This window comes from Ornithorhynchus anatinus, chromosome 2 (genome assembly GCF_004115215.2).
Source record: "Ornithorhynchus anatinus isolate Pmale09 chromosome 2, mOrnAna1.pri.v4, whole genome shotgun sequence".
Taxonomy (NCBI): Eukaryota; Metazoa; Chordata; class Mammalia; order Monotremata; family Ornithorhynchidae; genus Ornithorhynchus; species Ornithorhynchus anatinus.
In genome coordinates, this window is record NC_041729.1 from 161,051,970 (window position 1) to 161,076,530 (window position 24,561).

At 44.0% G+C, this 24,561-nt stretch overlaps 1 protein-coding gene across 2 annotated transcripts in view; it reads left to right on the plus strand.

Moving 5' to 3' along the window:
* SRGAP1 (SLIT-ROBO Rho GTPase activating protein 1) overlaps nt 1–24,561 on the plus strand; it is a 288,890-nt gene that overhangs the window by 124,229 nt on the left and 140,100 nt on the right. For both annotated transcript variants that reach the window (XM_029058561.2, XM_029058559.2), the window contains exon 2: nt 10,923–11,118. In XM_029058561.2, coding sequence (XP_028914394.1) covers nt 10,923–11,118 — 196 coding nt within the window. The remainder of the gene's footprint in view (nt 1–10,922; nt 11,119–24,561) is intronic.

Consider the following 24,561-nt stretch of genomic DNA (forward strand, 5'->3'; position numbering starts at 1 on the left):
TCGCTAGAGCTTGGCAGAAGAATGATGTTTTTATGGTAAAATAAGTTTTTGGAAAGCATATGTCTTCTGCTTATAAAAGACTAAAAGTGATCTTTAGAGTGAAAGAATCCAACTGAGGAAAGACAATGCCTAGAGAATATTTCAGTTGAGCATCAAGCACAAAGAAGGCGCCTCTCTTCTGCCATGAAACAGAGATGCCAAACCACTCCCCTTCTCTGGACCAAACCACTCCCTTTCTCTGGATTTGAAAAATCGAATCTCCCACTATGGACTTTTCAGACGTTTGTCTTCCATCACTTGATTATAGAGCACTTAATAAAGCCAGCTTCCTGACAAGTCCTAAGTGAAAATTCTAGAACAGATCATTGCGATCAACACTCCCTCAAATGGCCTTTTCCATCAATAGCTAAGTCAAAATGATCGATCACTTCAATGGATTGTTTTTTTGCCTGGACAGTTTCTAGATCTACTTACGAGAGTGCAAGGGCAGAGGTTCATCCATCACCACCAGCCAAACAGAGAGGCATCCTGGTGGAGACGATATGGGCCTGGGAATCAGAGGTTCCGGGTTCTAATCCCAGCACTGTAAACTCCCTGAAGTGTGACCTTGGACAGGTCATTTAACTGTTCTGTGATTCAGTTTCCCCATCTGTAAAATTGGAATTAAATTTAATAACGTTGGTATTTGTTAAGTGCTTACTATGTGCAGAGCATTGTTCTAAGTGCTGGAATAGACACAGGGTAATCAGGTAGTCCTACGTGAGGCTCACAGTTAATCCCCATTTTACAGATGAGCTAACTGAGGCACAGAGAAGTTAAGTGACTTGCCCACAGTCACACAGCTGACAAGTGGCAGAGCTGGGATTCGAACTCATGACCTGATTGAACCTGAACAGAACAGAAATTTCTGTTCTTTCTGCCCCTTAGACTATGAAATCCCATATGGGACAGAGATTGGGTCTCATCTGATTTTCTTGTACAGTGATTAGCACAGTGCTTGGCACATAGTAAGCACTTAAATATTATTATCATTATTATTATTGTTATTTCAACTTGTTCCAAATCGGGTTTTATGCAGCTTAGTTGCCTAAAAACAGTCTATCTTCAGGGAGAATTTTAGACAAAAATTCTACATTTTTAGACTTTTAGAGAAATCAGTTCCTTGCTTCTGCAGTAAGACTTTGGACTTAGTCACTGTAACCATATTGCTTTTCATGTTTGACATCTGACATGCCCTAATGGACCCTCTCAGGGTCATACCAGTTTCCAGTCCTCTACCAGTCTCAGCTACGGGAGGGAGAGTCAAGCAGAGGCCTACCCATTCCATTCCTAGCTTGGCCAGTGGATAGAGAATGGAAGGCAATCTGCTACAAGTCACTACTCACCCGTGCTGGGCAGCAGGGGCATGGGAGAGAGTCAAGGGCAGAGATTCAAGTTTCCTGTGTGGAAGAGGGCAGTGGTAAACCACTTACAATTTTTATGAATAAACTCTGTGTATCCACTACCAGAACGATTGCAGATGGAAAGCGGGGCCTTCTGGGTGAGATTCATTCATTCAATAGTATTTATTGAGCGCTTACTATGTGCAGAGCACTGTACTAAGCGCTTGGGATGAACAAGTCGGCAACAGATAGAGACAGTCCCTGCCGTTTGACGGGCTTACAGTCTAATCGGGGGAGACGGACAGACAAGAACAATGGCACTAAACAGCGTCAAGGGGAAGAACATCTCGTAAAAACAATGGCAACTAAATAGAATCAAGGCGATGTACAATTCATTAACAAAATAAACAGGGTAACGAAAATATATACAGTTGAGTGGACGAGTACAGTGCTGTGGGGATGGGAAGGGAGAGGTGGAGGAGCAGAGGGAAAAGGGGAAAATGAGGCTTTAGCTGCGGAGAGGTAAAGGGGGGACGGCAGAGGGAGTAGAGGGGGAAGAGGAGCTCAGTCTGGGAACGCCTCTTGGAGGAGGTGATTTTTAAGTAAGGTTTTGAAGAGGGAAAGAGAATCAGTTTGGCGGAGGTGAGGAGGGAGGGCGTTCCAGGACCGCGGGAGGACGTGACCCGGGGGTCGACGGCGGGATAGGCGAGACCGAGGGACGGTGAGGAGGTGGGCGGCAGAGGAGCGGAGCGTGCGGGGTGGGCGGTAGAAAGAGAGAAGGGAGGAGAGGTAGGAAGGGGCAAGGTGATGGAGAGCCTTGAAGCCTAGAGTGAGGAGTTTTTGTTTGGAGCGGAGGTCGATAGGCAACCACTGGAGTTGTGTCCGTGGTGTCGCTATGGGTCGAAACGACTCATTCATTCATTCATTCATTCATTCAGTAGTATTTATTGAGCGCTTACTATGTGCAGAGCACTGTACTAAGCACTTGGAATGTACAAATCAGCAACAGATAGAGACAGTCCCTGCCCATTGATGGGCTTACAGTCTAATCGGGGGAGACAGACAAAAACAATAGCAATAAATAGAATCAAGGGGATGTACATCTCATTAAAACAATAGCAATAAATAGAATCAAGGTGATGTACATCTCATTAACAAAATAAATAGGGTAATAAAAAATATATACAATTAAGCGGGCTTAGCTGATGGGAGGTGAAGGGGGGGTAGAGGGACAGCAGAGGGAGCACAAGGAAAAGGGGAAGCTCAGTCTGGGAAGGCCTCTTGGAGGAGGTGAGCTCTAAGTAGGGCTTTGAAGAGGGGAAGAGAATTAGTTTGGCGGAGGTGAGGAAGGAGGGCATTCCAGGATAGCGGGAGGATGTGGCCCAGGGGTCGATGGCGTGATAGGCGAGAATGGGGGGCGGTGAGGAGGTGGGCGGCAGAGGAGCAAAGCGTGCAGGGTGGGGAGTAGAAAGAAAGGAGGAGAGGTAGGAGGGGGCAAGGTGATGGAGAGCCTTGAAGCCTAGAGTGAGAAGTTTTTGTTTCGTGACTCGATGGCATAAGACAAGATGCCAGAATGGAAAGAGTCAAAGGACCTGAGTTCTAATCCTGTACCTTCTACCGGCCTGTTGTGTGATCTCAGACAAGTTACTTAACTTCTCTGTACCTCAGTTTCCTCATCTGTAAAATGGGAATTCATTACTTCTTCCTCTCCTTTAAGCTTGTGAGTCCCATATGGGCCAGGGACTATGTCCAATCTCCTTACATCGTCCCTCAGTACAGTGCTTGGAACATAGTAAGTGCTTAACGAAGACCACAGTTATTACTATTAACTTTTTTTTATTGTCAAGATCTTCCCAGAACACACTTGGAAGGTGAAGAAGGGGGCGATGGGATAACTGTCACTTTTCGGGGTAGAGCAAAAGAGTCATTGCAACCAACTGCTCAGCCTACTTTCGCCACTGCTTCTCCTTCAGTGATATGAAGCATTTATTACAGGGTGGCCTCAACACCCAGGAGTCCCAATTGGATGCCCCACCTGGTGTCTTGGCATCATGGGAATTTCACAAGCCAAGCATAATTCATACATATCTAAAAATGATATAGTATAAATGATTTATTTATAGTAATATATAATGATAATAAATATGGTATTCCAGTGCTTAGTACAGTGCATGGCACATGGTAAGTGCTTAATAAATACCATAATTGTTATTATTATTAAAATCTGTCTCTCCCTCTAGACTGTCAGTTCACTGTGGGTGGGGAATGCATCTGCAAACTCAGCAAGGTAGAACTAAACGCTGTCACTAAATTCCTCCTTTACCTAGTCAACACACTGATGAATGACAAAATGAAGGCCAGGAAAGCAGCGTGGCCCAGTGGAAGGAGCATGGGCCTGGGAGTCAGAAGGACCTGGGTTCTAATGCTAGCTCTGCCATTTATCTGCCGTGTGACCTGGGGCAAGTCACTTCACTTCTCTGTGACTCGGTTACCTCATCTGTAAAATGAGGATTAAGACCTTGAGCCCCGTGTGGAACATAGACTGCATGTCTGACCTGATAAGTTTGTATCTGCCGCAGCACATACTACAGTGTCTCTTTCCACTAGGTCTTGCTCCTGGGATAACTAATGCTTGAAATATTCAAACCCTATTTTGTTTGGTTATCTATTCTTTTTACTAAACTCGACAGGTCTCCATCTTAATTAGTTCAGACAACTGGCAGTGGACCAAATAAACCCATGCCCTCTCTCAACTATGCAGAATCCACTACAGGGTTTGTCATGGGTTTTCCATATCTCAAGTAGAAGGAAGTGAAACTCCCCAAGGCTAAGTCATTTGTGGAGAATATCATGAGATTGCCCTATCTTGGCAGAAAGTGGTGCCAGAAGACATGACGAATGACAAAGGAAATGTTAATCAGCATGTGAATGAGGGAATTGTATGTGCCCAGTGCCCAAGTTTTGTGATTCAATCCTTGTACCCAATAGTAGATTAATGAAGTAACCCAAATTCCAACTATATCTCTCCAGAAAGCAATTATATTAATGTCTGTCTATTGTTATTAATAATAATAATAATAATAATGTTGGCATTTGTTAAGCGCTTACTATGTGCCGAGCACTGTTCTAAGCGCTGGGGTAGACACATGGGAATCGGGTTGTCCCAAACACCTAGTACAGTGTTCTGTGAGCCACCCGTCAGCCTAGGACTGGGTCCAACCCGATTTGCTTGTGTCCACCCCAGCGCTTAGTACAGTGTCTGGCACATAGTAAGTGCTTAATAGATACCATAACTATTATTACTATTATTAAGTGGAGGATACAAGCATGGCTCAGTGGAAAGAGGCGGGCTTGGGAGTCAGAGATCATGGGTTCGAATCCCGCCTCCACCGTTTGCCAGCTGTGTGACTTTGGGCAAGTCACTTAACTTCTCTGTGCCTCAGTTACCTCATCTGTAAAATGGAGATGAAGATTGTGAGCCTCACGTGGGACAACCTGATTACCCTGTATCTACCCCAACGCTTAGAACAGTGCTCTGCACATAGTAAGCGCTTAACAAATACCAACATTATTATTATTATTATTATTATTATTAATAATATAATTGGCTGACTGATTAGCCTTTGCTCTCTCACATATCAACCAATCAGTGTATTTGTTGACTGCTTACTGTGTGCAGAGCTCTGTACTAAGTGCTTGGGAGGGTATAGTACAACAAAGCTGTTTGGGTTTTTTGCAGAATTAAGCGCTTACTATGAGCCAGACACTGTACTAAGTGCTGGGGAAGATACAAGGTAGTCAGGTTGGACACAGTCCTGTCCCACAAAACCTCCAGTCTCAATCCCCATTTTACTGATGAAGTAACTGAGGCACAGAAGAGTGAAGAGACTAGCCCAAGGTCACCCAGAAGACAAGTGGCGGAACTGGGATTAGAACCCAGGTCCTCCTGACTCCTGGGCCTGTGCTCTATCCACTAGACCATGCTGCTTCTCTCCTGGACCACAAGGAGCTTACATTCTAGAGGAGTCTAGTCTATAGTCTAGTCTCCATCCAAAGCTCCCACTGGCTCCTCTTCCCACACTGTTCCCAAGGGAGATGGGAAGAATTTGAGGAAAGAGTTAAATGTCTGGAACAACTGGCTTAGGCAACGGGTATGGGAGTCAATAAGGACATATGTATGTGAATCCTTTCCACGAAGAAACAATAGACAAATAACCTGATAAGTAGCCTGCCTTTTTGTTTAGGTTAATTTTATTTAATACCAATTTGAGGATGGATTTTTATAATTAAATAGGTCTCTTTCTTTTTCTTCCAAGTGAATTGCAATTTTTCTTTAACAGAATATATTTGTGTGAATTATTATAACCAGTTATGGACAGTGGCTCGTTCCACAGTCTTTAACAGAATGAAAGCAGGTTCTTTCAGTAATCTGGGACATGGTTAGCTCCCCAAAGGCTCAGGATAGGTATTTCCAGGGGGTGACAATCTAATAATAAAGCATTATCTCACTGCTGCTTCTCCAGTTGGCATCTGAAGCCTCAAATTATGATGCAGCGTCTGTAGAGGTTTCAGAAATTAGTTCAGAAGAACTCTGGCTGAGCTCTTGCCAGCAATGGAAAGAGAGATGCATCACACTGACCGCATTCCAATTTTCACCTTTCTTCTTGAATTCATTTAATCATACAATTGTATTTATCGAGTGCTAACTGTGTTCAGAGCACTGTACAAAGCACTTCGGTGAGTACAATCTCACATTCCCTGCCCACATTGAGTTTACAGTCTAGAGTGGGCTTCTTCCCCCGCTGCCTTCAAATATGCCCATGTCCTGCCTCCTCTCAAATGCCACCCTCTCCACTTGCGCACTGGACTCCATTCCTTCTCACCTTATAAAAACTCTAGCCCCCTCCTGAACAGCCATCTTCAACCATTCACTCTCCAGTGGCTTCTTCCCCACTGCTTTTAAACATGTCCATGACTCCCCCATCCTAAAAAATCCCTCTAGACCCCACAGCTCTCTCCAGTTATCTCCCCATCTCCCTCCTACCATTTCTCTCCAAACTCCTTGAGCGAATCATCTACACCCACTGTCTCAAATTCCTCTCCTCCAATTCTCTCCTGGACCCCCTCCAATCTGGCTTCCTTCCCCTTCACTCCACTGAAACTGGCCTCTCAAAGGTCACCAGTGATCTCCTTCTTGCCAAATCCAACGGCTCCTACTCCATCCTAATCCTCCTCGACCTCTCAGCTGCCTGTGGAACTGTGGACCACCCCCTTCTCCTGGAAACGTCATCCAACTTTGGCTTCCCTGACTCAGTCCTCTCCTGGTTCTCCTCTTCCTATCTCTCTGGTCATTCATTCTCAGTCTCCTTCACAGGCTCCTCCTCTGCCTCCCCCCACCCCAACTTTGGGGATCCCTCAAGGTTCTATTCTCGGTCCTCTTCTATTCTCCATCTACACTCATTCCCTTGGAGAACTCGTTCTCTCTCACGGCTTCAATTACCATCTCTATGCAGATGGTACCGAAATTACAGCTCCTCCCCTGATCTCCCTCCCTCTCTCCAGGCTCACATCTCCTCCTACCTTCAAGACTGGGATTAGAACCCAGGTCCTGCTGACTCCTAGGCCTGTGCTCTATCCTCTAGGCCATGCTGTATCTCTCCCTTACCACAAGGAGCTCACGTTCTAGAGGACTCTAGTCTATAGTCTAGTTTCCATCCAAAGTCTCCATCTACTTAGGACAAGCAGCGTGGTTTAGTGGAAAGAGGATGCACTGTTTTAGGCATCAGAAGGTCCTGGGTTCTAATCCCAGCTCTACCACTTGTCTGTGGTGTGACTTTGGGCAAGCTACTTTACTTCTCTGTGCCTCAGTTACCTCATCAATAAAATGGGGATTAAGACTGTGAGCCCCACGTGGGACAACTTGATTACCTTGTATCTACCCCAGAGCTTAGAACAGTGCTTGGCACATAGTAAGCACTTAACAAATACCAGTAATACTTGTATGTCCTCCAGTCACTTCAAACCTAACATGTCCAAAACAGAGCTCCATATCTTCCCTTAGAAGCAGAGTGGCTTAGTGGGAAAGAGCATGGGCTTGGGAATCAGAGATTGTGGGTTCTAATCCCAGCTACACCACTTATCAGCTGTGTGACTTTGGGTGAGTCACTTAACTTCTCTGTGCCTCAGTTCCCTCATCTGTAAAATGGGGGTGAAGACTGAGCCCCACAGAGAGCAACCTGATTACCTTGTATCTACCTCAGAATTTAGAACAGTGTTTGGCAATTAGTAAGCACTTAGCAAATACCATCATCATTATTATTATTATTCCCATCCAAACCCTATCCTCTTCCAGACTTTCCCATCACTGTAGAAGGCACCACCATCCTTCCCATCTCACAAGCCCATAACCTTGGCGTTATCATTGACTCCTCTCTCTCATTCAACCCACATATTCAATCTGTCACCAAATCCTATTGGTCCCACCTTCACAACCTCGCTAAAATCCTCCCTTTCCTCTCCATCCCATCTGCTACCAGGTTAATACAATCACTCATCCAACCCCACCTAAATTACTGCATCAGCCTCCTGCTGACCTCCCAACCTCCTTTCTCTTCCCCACTCCAGCCCATATTTCACTCTGCTGCCTAGATCATCTTTCTACAGAAAAGCTTAGGACATGTCACCCTCTTCCTCAAAAATCTACAGTGGTTGCCTATCCACCTCTGTATTAAACAAAAACTCCTCACCATTGGCTTTAAAGCTCTCCATCACCTTTAAATGATGCCCCCTCCTTCCTCACATCGCTTCTCTCCTTCTAGAACCCAACCCACACAGTTCACTCCTCTGGTGCTAACCTTCTCACTGGGCCTCCATCTCGCCTATCTCACCGCCAACCCCTGGCCCACGTCCTGCCTCTGATCTGGAACGCCTTCCTTCCTCAAATCCCACAGACAATTACTCTCCTGTTCTTCAAAGCCTTACTGAAGGCACATCTCCTGCAAGAGGTCTTCCCGGACTAAGCCCCACTTTTCCTCAGCTCCCACTCCCTTCTGTGTCTCCCTGACTTGCTCCCTTTTCTCTTATCCCCCTCTCCCAGCCCCTCAGAACTTATGTATATATCTATTTTATTTTTATTGATGTCTGTTTATTTGTATTGATATCTCTCCCCCCGTCCCTAGACTGTGAGCTTGTTGTGGGTAGGGATTGTCACTCTTTATTGTTGTTTTGTACTTTCCCAAGCACTTAGTATAGTGCTCTGCACATGGAGCGTGCTTAATAAATATGATTGAATGATTGAATGGATGAAAAAATAATTTGTGATTAATATAATTAAAAGATATTTACATAAATTTGGTGGGGTTGGGGGTGGAGCGAATATCAAATGTCCAAAGATCACAGATCCAGGTGCGTAGATGACACACAAGGGAGAATGAGCTGGGGAAAAGAGGGCTTAATCAGGGAAGGCCTCTTGGAGGAGGTGTGACCTTAATAATGCTTTGAACGTGAAGAAAGTGATGATTCAGTGGATATGGAGGGGGAGAGAGTTCCAACAGATTGAAGTGGGCTTAGAACCCAGATCTCCTGATTCCCAGAGCAGGGTTATTGACAGATCTGGCTTATCATGTTGTTTTCATTCATTCATTCAATCATATTTATTGAGCGCTTACTGTGTACAGAGTTTTAAACCGCAATTGGGTTGGCCAAGAAAAAGACTGGTGCTGCTGACAGGCTCAAACCTCAGTGATGACCATTTTGTCAAACACTCACTAACCGTCTGAGAGAGGGTCCAGGAAAGTGGTTGGAATCTATTTATTCATTTATTTACTATGGTATCGGTTTTACTGTATTGTACTCTCCCAAGTGCTCAGTATAGTGTTCTTCACATAGTAAGCACTTGGGAGAACAACAAATACCATTATAAATAGATAAGTAAATTCCATAAATTCACATAGTAAGTGCTCAGTAAGTAGCACTGATTGATTTAAGCACCTACTCTGTGTCAAGCACTGTTCTAAGTACTGTGGAGGAGGGAGAACAGGTATTTAATCCCCTGTTTTACATATGGGCAACTGAGGCACAGAGAAGATAAGTGACTTGCCCAAAGTCACAAGACAAGCAATTGGCAGAGCCGACATTAGAACCCAGGGCCTCCGACTCCAGGCGAAGGTGCTGCTTCCAGGAATTGTCACTTCAAACAAAATGGAAAACTTCAGATGTGATTTTTCCCAGTTTTCCCCTTGGCCTCCCTGCCCCTTTTTGCTCTGACGGATCATGGCAGAGATTCCTCCAGACCTGGGCAGTGTCACAAAGCACAGATATGTCTTAATTGGCAATGTCACAAAGCATAGATATGTCTTAATTAGGAAATTCTGACAAAATCTCAGTGCAGATGCTACAGATAGCCTATTCCTGAATTCCAGAATAATAGTCCCTCACTCTCTGCTGAGAATGAGGAAATGAATCTCTTTAATTTTTTTTTTCCATATGAACATCTATCTTCTTTGGAGCCGAAATGTGAATGTTGAGCCAAAAGAACTCAGTCGTCGTTAGTTACAGAACTGTATTTTCCAAAACATACATGCTCTATTCTTTCAGGCTCGTGCAAGTATTTTCATGTGACATGTTTTATCTTTGCCAAATAAACTTAACTGAAAATACTGTTCCATGCTTAGTGTCAGTTATTCTTAATGTGTTCATTCAAATAGAAGGATATAAAATCAAACTGTTCGTTCTTCATGACAATGTATGGAGAGAGGTTACTGGATTAGATGGGGGCATTCAGTGAAATGTAGAGGTAGTAAAAACGGACAGAAATCTTCTGAATACCAAAAAAGAGTCCAACTATGAGAATTGTCCAGTTATGAATGATTTGGAAAGGACCCAAAGGCTATATTTAGAAGAGGCATCCCCACAACTCCGAAGCACAGGATTTTACAAACTAGCAGTGCGAGTACTAAATAAAAATTACCAGATGTCAGTCTTTGCTGACAAATGCCAACTGGCAAGATTGTGGTGATATTAGAAATCTGGAAAAAATGCTGCTCATTTCTCTGCCATTCTGGCTCAGAGGTAGGTTGAGGGAAAATTTGCTTGATAAAAAATAAAAATTAAGTCCATTTGGCAATCAATAGACTCTGCACATGTGTGTGATCCATGACAATCTCTTAAAAGCATCTGTGTTTCTTCCTCTAGGTGATTCATTCATTCAGTGGTATTTATTGAGCGCTTACTGTATGCAGAGCACTGAACTAAGCACTTGGGAGAGTACAATACCTCAATAAACGGACACAATTCCTGCCCACAACGAGCTTACAGTCAACATACCTATGCGAGGGCATTGTCAAATCTTGTGATGTTGGAAAAGTCACTTTTCTTAATCCAAACTTTTATTTTAGTGTCTGCCTCCCCCTACTTGATTGAAAGCTTATGGAGGTTAGGGATTGTGTGGGCTCGCTTTATCTTTCTTTCCCAAGCACTGGGCTCGTAGGTTAAATGAATGTGTATTCATTGATTCCATCGGTCTTTTCTCTTTCCCTCTAGAAATTCGAGCTCAACTGATAGAGCAGCAAAAATGTTTGGAGCAGCAGACTGAGATGAGGGTGCAGCTTCTCCAGGACCTACAGGATTTCTTCCGCAAAAAAGCAGAAATCGAGACTGAGTATTCCCGCAACCTAGAAAAATTAGCCGAGAGGTTCATGGCGAAAACCAGAAGCACAAAAGATCATCAGCAGTACAAGTAAGATAGCCAGTTCTGAGCTTACCTTCATGCCAGCCTGCTATTTATTGAGATGGACAAACCTGTTCCCGTTCAGATGAATGCACTTATGTTTTTATTTCTATTTGGGGAATTTCCATTTTCCCAAAGTCAGCTCAAAGAAATCAACCTCTCTCCCATTTTTAATGGTCTTTCTTAAGTGCTTACTATATACCAGTGCCTAAGAAGCACTGGGGTAGATCCAAGCTGAACAGGTTGGACACAGACCATGTCCCATATGGGACTCACAGTCTTCAACCCCATTTGATGGATGAGGTAACTGAGGCCCAGAGAAGTGAAATGAAGTGACTTGCCCAAAGTCACAAAGCAGACCAGTGGCAGAGCTGAGATTAGAATCCTTGACCTTCTGACTCCCAGGCTTGTGCTCTATCCACTAGGCCATGCTGCTTTTCAACATTAATATACAGAAATTACAGATGTGTACATTCATGGTGTGCGACTGAGGGTGGGGTGCTTAAAGGGTACAGATCTTAGTTCCTAGGCCAGCAGCAGGAAGAGGGATTTGAGGAAAAGAGGGCTTAGTCAGGTAAGTCTTCATGGAGGAGATAGGGTGTAGCGGATAGAACACAGGCCTGTGAGTCAGAAGGTCATGGGTTCTAATTCCAGCTCTGCCACGTGTCTGTTGTGTGACCTTGGGCAAATCACTTGCCTTCTCTGGGCCTCAGTTACCTCATCTGTCAAATGGGGTTTGAGAGAGTAAGCCCCTCATGGGACAGGGACTGTGTCCAACCTGATTTGCTTGTATTCCCCCTAGCATTTAGTATAGTGCTTGGCACAGAATAAGTGCTTAACAAATACCATAATTATCATCATAAGGCTTTGAAGGTGGGGAATGTGATTGTCTGTTGTACATGAATGAGGAGGGAGTTTCAGGACAGAGGGAGGACGTGGGCAAGAGGTGGGCGAGAAGAGAGACGGGATCAAGGTGCAGCGAGTAGGTTGGTCAAGGAGGAAAGAAGTGCGTGGACTAGGTTTTGTAGGAAATCAGCAAGGTAAGATAGGATCGGGCAAGCTGATTGAGTGCTCTAAAGCTAATGGCGAGGAGTTTCCGTTTGATGCAGAGGTGAATGGGCAACCACAAGGAGTTTTTGGGAAGTGGGGAGACATGGACTGAACTTTTTTTAGAAAAAATGATGCAGGCAGCAGAGGGAAGTAAGGCCAGGAGAGGGAAGAGAGGGGAGGCTGGGAGATCAGCGAGGAGGCTGATGCAATAATCAAGGTAGGATATAAGTGCTTGATCGGTGAGTGCCATAGTAGTTTGGATGGGAGGAAAGGGAAGATTTTAGTGAAGCTGACGATGTAAAACCAATAGGATGCGGTGACAGATTAATTATGTGGGTTGAATGAGAGAGATGCACTGAGGATAATGCCAAGGTTTAGGCTTGCAAGATAGGGAGGATAAGCTGTCTGCAGTGATGAGAAAGACGGAGCTTGGGTAGGAAGATGAAGAGTTCTGTTTTGGACAGATTTAGTTTGAGGTGTCAGCAGGACATCCAAGTAGAGGTGTCCTGAAGGAAGGAGGAAATGTGAGCCTGGAGAGGAGAGTTCAGGGCTGGAGAGGGAGATTTGGGAATCACCTTCTGTACAGAAATAGTAGTTGAAGCCAAGGGGGCATATGAGTTTTCCAAGGAAGTGGGAGTAAATGGGGAATAGAAGGGGATCCAGACCTGAAGTTTGAGAGACTGCCACAGTAAGAGGGTGGAAGGCAGAGAAGCCAAAAGGCAAGGACTCGAGAACTAAATCAGTCAGTTCTATTTATTGAGTGCCTTCACCGTGTGGGGTATCATACTAAGGGTTCCGGAAAGTGCAACTTAGGTAGAATAAGGATCTTACCATTTAGCTAGACTGTAAACTCGTTGTGGGAAGGGGATGTTTCTGCTTATTGTTATTTTTTACTCTTCCAAGCACTTAGTATAGTGCTCTGCACACAGTAAGCGCTCAACAAATACAAATGAATGAATTAGGAAAACTGGGTAAAAGGAGTGAGGATTTTATTTTTTTTTCCTTTCTGAAAAAGATTGATGTAAAGCTCCGTGAAAACAGGGATCTTGTTACTTATTCTTACCTCCCAGGTGCTCTTTACACACTGGGGCTCAGTAAATTCTGATGCTAAAAAATGAAAAGCTGATTTGAGATGAAAAGGTAGAAAGGCAAAACCCAACCAAGGGAAGAAATCAAGGCCACTAAAATCTCCTTGAGGAAAGGGATTGTGTCTCCCGGCTCTACTGTATTATGCTCTCCCAAGCATTTAGTACAGTGCCCAAGACTCAGTAAGCTCTTAATAAATGTGGTGGATGGATTGATGGATAGATTAGTCTCCAAATGTATCTAAATTAGCAGGGTCTGGCAACCATATGTCATTGGAGGAAGTTATTGCTAAGCCCTCACTGTTGTTTTGGGAAATTCTTGATGGATGGAGGAAGCTCCTTAGGGAAGCAGCATGGCCTAATGGAAACAGCACGGGCCGGGGAATCAAAGGACCTGGGTTCTAATCTTGGCTTTGCCAATTGTTTGCTGTGTGAATTTGGTAACTCACTTAACTTCTCTGTGCCTCAGTTTCCCCAACTGTAAAACTGGGACTAAACACTTCTTCTCCATCCTACTTAGACTGTGTGCTCCATGTGAGACTGGGATTGTGTCCAACCTGATTAACTTGTACCTACCCTAGCGTTTAGAACAGTGCTTGACAAATAGTAAACACTAAACAAATACCACTAAAAAGACTCCCTAAGAATGGGAGAGAGTGCATGCTGGACCTCTTGATTCTAAAAGGGCAAACAGGAAGATTCCAATAATTTACAGACCTTCCAGCTTAGAATTAATACTAGAGGAGCTCTGAGAACAACTGATCAACTGAGAACAAAATACTAGGAAATAAACAACAGGGCTCTGAAGAAAGCAAACTGGGCTGTAGACATTTCACCTCCATCAACGAGAGAATGACAGATCGACCTTCACAGGGGAGAGGACATACAAGCGATCTATCCAGGATTTCAGAAAGGCTTTTATTGCCGTCCCATTATAATAATAATAATAGTAATCATTCTGGTATTTGTTAAGCACAGTGCTTAGAACGGCGTTCATTGCTTAGAACAGTGCTTGACACATAGTAAGCGCTTAACAAATACCATTATTATTATCATTATCAGGTTGGACTTGCCTTCAATATGGGAATAGAGACTGTGAGTGCCATGGGGGACAGGGATTGTGTCCAACCCGATTTGCTTGTATCCACCCCTGCACTTAATACAGTGCCTGGCATATAGTAAGTTCTTTACAGATACCATAATTGTCTGTCTCTCCCTCCAGGCTGTAAACTCTTTGTGGGCAGGGGACCTCATCAATCAAGCAATCCATCCATCACTTGTATTAATTGAGTTATTACTGTGTACAGAGCACTGTACTAAGCACTTGGGAGAGTACAATATAACAGAGTTGGTAGACACATTCCCTGCCCACAACTAATTTACAGATTAGGGGGGAAAATAATCAGGTTGGATATAGTCCCTGTCCCACATGGGGCTCACAGTCTTACAAATTCATTTTACAGATGAGGTAACTGAGGCACAGAGAAATTAAGATATTGGCCCAAGGTCACACAGTAGACAAGTGGTGGTCAGAATTAGAACCCAGGTCCTTTGGACTTCCAGGCCCATACCCTAGCAATTAGGCCACGCTGCTTCTCCCAGCTTCCACTTCTGCTTCTACTAACTCTGTTGTGTTGCACTTTTTCAGTCACTTAGTACAGTGCTCTGGGCATAGTAAACACTCAGTGAATACCATTTTATCACTAATTCGGGTTATGAAACGTATCTCCTTTCCAGATTTTGAGTTGATCATCTTGTCCCTAAAGACTAGCATAATTTGTTCTTTCTCTGCCCCACCAACCCAATTTCTACTTTTTGTTGCTGTCCCCTTTCTCTACAAGCATCTCAGGAATTCTCGGTCTGGCCAGCTTGGCATCTCATTCTCCTTCCTTGTCCTTTCTCTAAAGTGGAACAGTTTGTTCCCAAACCTGCAGTACTGTCTGCCCGGAGAACAATGAGGTTTCATGAATTCCTTCCTTCTTGTGCCTTGTACACTGTGCTATTTGAAAGTTTATTTTCCTTTGTTGTAATTCATCATTCAGAGATGACTTCATTCATTCAATCATATTTATTGAGCGCTTACTCTGTGCAGAGCACCGTATTAAGCGCTTGGAAAGTATAATACAGCAGTAAAGAGAGACAACCCCTTGACAGCGTGGCTGACGGGATGAGGGCTGAGGGATCCCTATCTCACCCATTCCACAATGTCTGTGGAGTAAAGCAGGGATGTGTGATGGTCTTGGTCCCGTTCTCAGCTTGTTTGTGGTCAGGGAATGTGTCTACCAACTCGATTATGTCTCCCAAGTGCTTAGTACAGTGCTCTGCATATATTAAGTGCTCAGTAAATATGATTGCCCTCCCTCAGGGTCACACCTGGAGTTTCCAGCACTTTACCAGTCTCTAATGTGGAAGGGAGAGTCAAGCAGAGGCCTACCCATTCCATTCCTAGCTTGGGCAGTGGCTAGCAAGTGGAAGGCAATCTGCTACAAGTCAAAACTCATCCGTGCTGGGCAGCAGCGACATAGGAGAGAATCAAGGGCAGAGACTCGAGTTGACTGCGGGGAAGGAGGCAATGGTAAACCACTTCAGGATTTTTACCAAGAAAACTCTATGGATCCACTACCAGAATGATTGCAGATGGAGGTGGGGCATTTTGGGAATATACCCAAAGTGTTGCTATGGGTCGAAGAGACTCGACAGCATGACAAATACGATTGATTCTATGCAGCTATACTGGAGGATGCAACAAGAGTCCTGGATGGAGGTCTTAGATTATGCTTTCACTCCACTGGAAAACTCTTCCAACTCAACACTCTTCAAGCATTTTTCCCAGTCCTAGAAACAGTCACTCAAAAATTACTAACGTGCTCTAGAGGCACGATCCAAGAATACGTGAAAATAATGGTCAACTGTGTCATCGAATAGGCTAGTCCCTAAAGGCTGATGATATGTCTAAAGAAATCATATGCATAATGTATTCATTTATATTAATGTCTGTCTTCCCCTCTAGACTGTAAGTTCATTGGGGGCAGGGAATTTTGTCTGTTATATTGTTATATTGTACTCTCCTAAGCACTTAGTACAGTACTCTGCACACAGTAATTGCTCAGTAAATACAATTGACTGCTCTGCACACAGTAAGCTCTCAATAAATATGATTGATTGATTGATTGATGGATTGATTGATTGAAAACTAAAGTGGTGAATCAGCCTGCAGCAGAGAAATCATACAGACAACCAAAAATTCCCATCAGGAATGCAGAACTAAACCAGTCATAGAATTCTGCTACGTAGGCGATGCAGTAGTAGACCAGGAAGTAGCATGGCTTGTGGGTAAATCACAGGTCTGGGAATCAGAAGGACCTTCGTTCCAATCCTGGCTCCACTACTTATATGTTTTGTGACCTTGAGAAAGTCACTTGACTTCTTTTTGCCTCAGTTCCTCAATTATCTCATTTGTAAAATGGGGATTAAGACTGTGAGCCTCATGTGGGTCATGGACTGTGTCTCACCTGATTAGCTAGGGTCTCTCCCATTGCTTAGTACAGTGTCTGGCACATAGTAAGCTCTTAGCAAATGCCATAAATAAGGGAAGTAGAAAACATTCATTCATTCATTCAATAGTATTTATTGAGCGCTTACTATGTGCAGAGCACTGTACTAAGCGCTTGGAATGTACAGATCGGCAACAGATAGAGACAGTCCCTGCCCATTGACGGGCTTACGGTCTAATCGGGGGAGACAGACAGACAAAAACAATAGTAAATAGAATCAAAATGAAAAACATGATCAAGAAAATCAGTGCTTCTTTTGCCAAAGAGATTGCTGGTAGTATTGTAGTAGGCTCCAGACCAAATTCAAGGTTTTCAAAGCTGTTGCATTGTCAATCAATTTATCATATTTATTGAGCGCTTACTGTGTGCAGAGCACTGTACTAAGCGCTTGGGAGAGTACAATAAACAGTAGAACAACAGAGAAGCAGCATAACAGAGTGAATAGAGCATGGGCCTGGGAATCATATCAAGGGTTCTAATCCCGGCTCTACCACTCGTCTGCTATGTGACCTTAGGCAAGTCACTTCACTTCTCTGTGCCTCAGTTACCTTATCCATAAAATGGGGATTGAAACTGTGAGCCCCATGTGGGACAGAGATTGTGTCCAACCCAAATCGCTTGTATCCACCCCAGGGTTTAGAACAACGCCTGGCACATAGTAAGTGTTTAACTAATACAATAATAATTATAATATCAATAAATAGACACATTCTATGCCCACAGTGAGCTTACAGTCTAGAGGAGGTGACAATCTCTATGGCTGTCAGTCCCAGACCACACACAGATGCCGCATTTGACTTTTTGAGGCGTTCCACCACAGACCATACTCAGCAGGAAGCGACAAACCAAGATCATGAACAATGACATTCTGGAACATAATCAGCCCTCCTAACAACAAAATTATTCTCCACTTAACACAGTTAACCTGAGTGGGACAAGTGGGCAGAACGAGTGAAAGCCAAATATCCAAACATTTTTTGTAGGGAAAACTGAAACTGAGAAACTGAAAGCGAGGTCAGCTGAAAACTCAGCATCAGTTGCTGAGGAAAGGCCAGCATGGCTCACTGCTATCAAGAAACGAGTGGAGTATTTTGAGCAAAAGCTGCATAAGGAAAGAGAAAGCAGAAGCCAAAAAGGAAAACAGTTCCAACTGCTGCAGACCTGTCTGCTGTGTGACTTTGATCAAGTCACTTCACTTCTCTGTGCCTCAGTGACCTCAACTGTAAATTGGGGGAGTAAGACTATGAGCCACCCCATTCAGGACAGGGACTGTGCCCAACCCACTTTGTCTGGATAATAATAATAATAATAGAGGTACTTAGCGCAAGCACTGTAGGAAGCAATGCAGCATGGCTCAGTGGAAACAGCATGTGCTTGGAAGTCAGAGGTCATGGGTACTAATCCTGGCCCTGCCACTTGTCAGCTGTGTGACTTTGGGCAAGTCGCTTAACTTCTCTGTGCCTCAGTTACCTCATCCGTAAAATGGAGAGTAAGACAGTGAGCCCCACGTGGGACAACCTGATTACCTTGAATTCCCCCCAGCACTTAGAACAGTGCTTGGCACAAAGTATGTGCTTAACAAATACCATCATTGTTATTATTATTATTAATGCAAGATACAAATACCACAATTTTTATTATCACTATTATCATTACTATTAACAAAGGACAATAGTAATAATAGTAATTGGGATGTTTGTAAGTGCTCACTATGTGCCAAGCACTGTAATCTGGGGTATTCAGATTGGACACAGTCCTTGCCCCTCACAGGACTTGTAGTATAAGTAGGAAGGGAGTGTAAGTAGGAGTCTAACTTAAACTTGCAGTGTAAACAGGAATCCTATTTTACAGTTGAGGAAGCTGAGGCCCAGAGAAGTTAATTGATTAATAGGTCAGAGGCGGAGAAGGAATTAGAACTCAGGCCCTCTGACTCCCAGACCTGTGCTCTTTCTACTAGGTTATGCTACTTTCCAAGCTTTTTGTTTGCACAATGTCACAGTCTCACATTGTCTTTTCAGCCACAGATGGACTCTTAGGTCTATTTCACCATTAGTCTTGTGTTCTTCAAATTCTTCAAGACAACTATATATGTCCCCAGTACTTGGAATCTATAGGGGAAAGGAGAGTAAATAAATTAAATCAATATATGTCCCCAGTACTTGGAATCTATAGGGGAAGGGAAAGTAAATAAACTAAATCAATATATGTGTTGATTTAGTGTGCTGGTGTTCTTTTCTCCCTTCCCCTTTAGAATCCAAGTATTGAGTACGGTTAATTGCTCCCAGGGGACTCAGTAAATTCCTCACCCTTGGCTTGAAAGCAGTCCATCTCCTTACCCCCTCTTACCTCACCCTACTTCTCTTCTTCTCCAACCCAGCCCGCACACTCCGCTGCTCTGGTGCTAACCTTCTCACTGGGCCTCCATCTCTCCTGTCTCATTGCTCACATGCTGCCTCTGGCCTGGAACGCCCTCCCTCCTCTCTTCTGACAGACAACCAACCTCCCCCACTTCAAAGCCTTATCGAAGGCACATCTCCTCCAAGAGGCCTGCCCAGACTAAGCCCCAATTTTCCCTATTTCTCACTCCCATCTGTGTTGCCCTGATGTGCTTCCTTGGCTCATCCCTCTCCCAGCCCAAAGCACTTGTACATATTGCTACCACTCTCCATGAGAGGTGGCACAGAGATGAGAAACACCCCAGCTTGCTCTAAATCAGGCACCTTTAATCCCCCCCACTCCCAGGAGGGCTCAGCACAGGACCACCACTCCAGGCACAGAGTGAACCACAGACGAGACAGTCTGTGAAAAAGCGGCCTACATACTAAGTGCGGGCCGCTTCCACGGGCAGGCTTTTAACACATCCTTTAAGCCCACCCCTGGCTGACCCGGGCAGCTCCCCTTGGCCCTCCCAAAGATGCTCCCACAGGAGCGAACCCTCATTAGTCCCCGTGCTGTCCATCAGGTTCCTGGGCCTCTCTTTGGCGGTCGAGCACAAAGTCGGCATCCCTTGTTCTCCATTGGTCTCCATTCATCGCTCATAATCCCTCCTCCAATGGTCCGTTGGTCTCCGCCTTGTGGTCCCATCCACCATCTTAAAGCGATGGGGCCGAGAGCCCTCTCTCTGCAGAGACCACAAGGTAGCTTAAATCTCCCTCCCTTCACCTCAGCAGAACTCAAAAAAAAAATGGTGGTATTTGTTAAGAGCTTATTATGTGCTGAGCACTGTTCTAAGCACTGGGGTAGATACAGGGTAATCAGGTTGTCCACGTGAGGCTCACAGTCTTAATCCCCTTTTTCCAGATGAGGTAACTGAGGCACAGAGAACTGAAATGACTTGCCCAAAGTCACACAGCTGATAGGTGGTGGAGCTGAGATTAGAACCCATGACCTCTGACTCCTAAACCTGTGCTCTTTCCACTGAGCCACACTGCTTCTCTACCCAGGTGGCTGTTTGGAGCCACGAATGGAAGGAACAGTGAGGAAGAACCTGTTACCTTTGAGCAGAGTTCCATGTAAGAAGCCATCTGGGGATGCCCCGAGGCAGCAAAGCTTTATGCATGGGGCTCTAGTTTAGAGACCCGGCGGTGCTCAACAGAGCACAAACTTGAGGAGGGGAAGGGTAACACATTTCTGTCATTTTATTTATTTCTATTGAAATCTGTCTCTCCCCTCTCTAGACTGTAAACTCACTTTGGGCAGGGAATGTTTACTGTTAATTGTTGTATTGTACTTTCCTGAGTGCTTAGTACAGTGCTCTGCACACAGTAAACACTCAATAAATACAATTGAGTGATTGAATGAATAATTACCAGTGCTACTCTCACTTCTACTGCCACTGTCAATGAATCAGTCGTACTTATTGAACATTTAACTGTGTGCAGGGGACTGTACTAAGCTCTTGGAAGATTACAACACAACAACATAACAGACACATTCCCTGACCACAGCGAGTAGCTTACAGTCTACAGTCTCCTGTTTACCGCTGCTACTACCAATTCTATTACTTAAATAGAATCATTTTGGGGTCACCTGCATGAATACATCCAAGCACATATAGATCCTTGTTAATACCTTATGAGCAAAGGTCAAATAGAGATGGAAGTTCTCCTCAAAGCTTTGATGTTACTCTTTAACCTATTGCAGCAGAACTCTAGGTAGCTAAAGAACTTTAAAGAACCCCATCTCCTACACACTCGAGCCTTCCCAACCTTCTCTTTCCGTTTGAAAGATTTCAATTTGACTCTTACAAATTCTCAACCACCCTCCTCCCCCTGCATAATCCCATCTTTCTCTTTAAACCAGGGACTCTATCTGTTGCTGTTCAGCATAAATCCCAAAACTTTATATGTAAAGGTTTATTTCTATTAATGTCTGTCTCCCCCTCTAGACCGTAAGCTTGTTGTGGGCAGGGAATGTGTCCGTTATATTGTTTTATTGTACTCTCCAAGTGTTTAGTACAATGCTCTGCACACAGTAATAATAATAATAATGATGATGATATTTGTTAAGCGCTTACTATGAGCAAAGCACTCTTCTAAGCACTGGGGGAGGTGGTACAGGGTGATAAGCTTGTCCCACATGGGGCTCACAGGTTTCATCCCCACTTTACAGATGAGGGAACTGAGGCCCAGAGAAGTGAAGTGACTTACCCAAAGTCACACAGCTGACAAGCCGGGATTAGAACCCATGACTTCTGACTCCCAAGCCCATGTTCTTTCCACTGAGCCAAATATGAATGACTGACTAAAGTGACCCTTCTCATCAATCAATGGCATTTATTGAGTGTTTACTGTGTGCGGAGTGTTGTACTAAGCTCTTGGAAGAGTGCAATGCAACAGAGTTAATAGATACATTTCCTGCCTACAAGGAACTCACAGTATAAAGCTGGAGACAAGCAATAAAGTAAATTATAGCTATGTACATAAATGCTGTGAGGCTGGGGATGGGGTGAATATCAAGTGCTTAAAAGGTACAGATGCAGGGGCATAGATAAGAATAATAATAATAATTTTGGTATTTGTTATGCACTTACTATGTGCCAAGCACTGTTCTAAGCATTGAGGTAGATACAGGATAATCAGGTTGTCCCGCACGGGGCTCACACTTTTAATCCCCATGTTACAGATGAGGTAACTGAGGCACAGGGAAGTGATTTGCCCAAGGTCATACAGAAGACAAGTGGCGGAGCCAGGATTAGAACCCACATCCTCTGCCTCCCAAGCCCAGGCTCTTTCGATTTAGCCACGCTGCTTCTCTTGGGAGAGGGAGTAAAGGGAAAGAGGGCTTAAGTGGGGAAGGTCTTTTGGAGGAGTTGGGATTTTAATAAGACTTTGACGGTGGGGAGAATGGTGAAGGGGGAGGGGATTCCAGGCATGAAGGAGGACATGGACAAATATGAACAGTGAGATAGACGAAATTAAGGTAGAGTGAGTAAATTGACGTTAGAGGAGTGAAATGTAGAGGCTGGGTTGGAATAGGAAATCAGGGACATAAAGTAGGAACATAGTAAGCACTCAACGAATACCATCATCATTATTATTATTACTGGAGGCAGGAGATCTGACTGAGTGCTTTAAAGCTGACGGTCTGTAGCTTCCCTTTTTTTGTGGAGACAGATGGGCAATCACTTGAGGCCTGAATTGTGTCCCTCCACCTCTCAGTTCTGCCACTGAAGGATGGATTGATTGATTATGCTTTCCACCAGACCACACTGCCTATTGTGTTTCTTCAGAAACTAGGTTCTGGAGAGATGCCACTGTACCATTCCGATTTGGTGTTGAAACACTTGAATAGGAAATGAACCCTGATGCAGTCCTAAAAGCGCGTTTAATTATCAGGGTTTCGAGGAAACATTGTGGAGTCACCACGTGAAGCTGGCAAAATGATGGCAGTACTTTATCTCAGTCCCTACTGATATATTTCAATCAATCCATGGCATTTATTGTGCATTTACTGCATGCAGGGCCCTGTACTAAGCACTTGGGCGAGTTCAGTACAACAGAGTTGGTAGACACATTCCCTGCCCACAAAGAGTTTACAGTCTAAGGTATATTCAGAAATATATTTTATATATTTGGCAGATCTAGAGCATCCAGGATTTAAGGATTTTTAAGGATTTAAAAATAGCTTATATAGTCCAGAAATATATATTTAGTGATCTGTGCTTAACGATTCAGTCCCAGATTATGCCATGGTTGAGAAAGGGCCTGGTTTTTTTTTTTGTTCTGGGGAGTAAAATAGGTCTTTGCTCTTGGCTGAGCCCCATTCCACTTGCCATGGTAGTGTCAGGGAAAACACTGGAATCTTTCATCATGCTTCAGAGAAAAATCAGTGGCAAATGATTTAACATAAGAATGAGGTTTTATAGGACCTGTTCAAGCACAATTAATGAATAATATAAAGTGTAAAGTGTTATTAACATGATATATTTGTGTACATATACATGTTGTATACATACATCTGTTGACATCTCTCAGTAAGATGGCATAAAGATTTGTCACAATTCATTCTCCCCTACATTCCCCTGGCTTCACAAAGACTGGAAAAACATAATCTGAGAGAAAAATCTCTTTTCTAGGGATCTTAAGTAGAACGTGTTTGAAAGAAGCTCTGCTGGGTGACAGCCACCTATTTTTACAGTGTCACTTTTTCAGTCCCGGACTTCAAAAGTAAACTCTCTTTGTAGAATACCAAGTTTTTGAGAAAGCCCTACCTTCTTTAATGGGAGAAAAGAGTAACATCGCTGGAAGAAATCTGAGAATAGTTTTGGTGGTTCTTTGAAGTCCTTGGTTGCTGGCCCATGCAGAGTGGGACCTTGACAGAAGCAATAGCTGTGGGGAAGAACACCAACTATCTTTTTTGCCACACACAATTTTGAACAGCATCTACAACCAGGGAATACCTGGAAAGCCTTTTTACATTTTTGACCTTTAAAGTTCTGGGAGACTGAAAAATTGCCGTATTCATAATCATATCATCAACGTCGGTGGTATTTATTGTGTGCATACTGTGTGCTTGGGACAGAGTTGGTAGACACGTTCCCTGCCCACAGTGACTTTACAGTCTAGAGGGGGAGAAAGACATGAATGGAAATAAATAATTTATAATATATAATTTATAGATATGTACATATTGGCTCTCAGAGGCTTCCAGGAAGGAATAAGGCTGAACTAACTGATCTGATAAGGATCTCCCTGGAGAAGATGAAGCAGAGCTGATGGAGTAGTCTCTGAAGAAAGAAGAGTTCATGACCGTATCTGTGGGGAGAACTTCCTTGTTCTCCCTCTCAGCCCTTTGGAGCTTTCCTCAGAAACTAAGCAGGCTCCACTGCCTTTGAGCTTGGGTGAGACCCAGCGATTAGATGTAAAAAGCAACTCTCTAGTTGTTTGAGAAGAGGTCAACAGTGAGAAGGCAAACGAGTCTGGCTGCTGAGGCTCCAGTCATGGAGAGCCCCAGCCAAAGCCTCAGGCAACCTCCAGTAATAATAATAATTGTGGTTTGTGCCAGGCACTGCACTAAGCACTGGGGTACGTATAAACTAATCAGGTTGGACACAATCCCTGTCCCACATAGGGCTAGGAGTCTTCATCCCCATTTTACAGACGAGGGAACTGAGGCACAGAAGTTGAGTGATTTGCCCAAGGTCACACAGCTGACTAGTGGGGGAGCCTGCATTAGAACCCAAGTCCTTCTTACCTCTAGGCCCATGCTCTATCCATTAGGCCACGCTGCTTCTCTTCTGTGTTTAATCTGTGATTCACTTG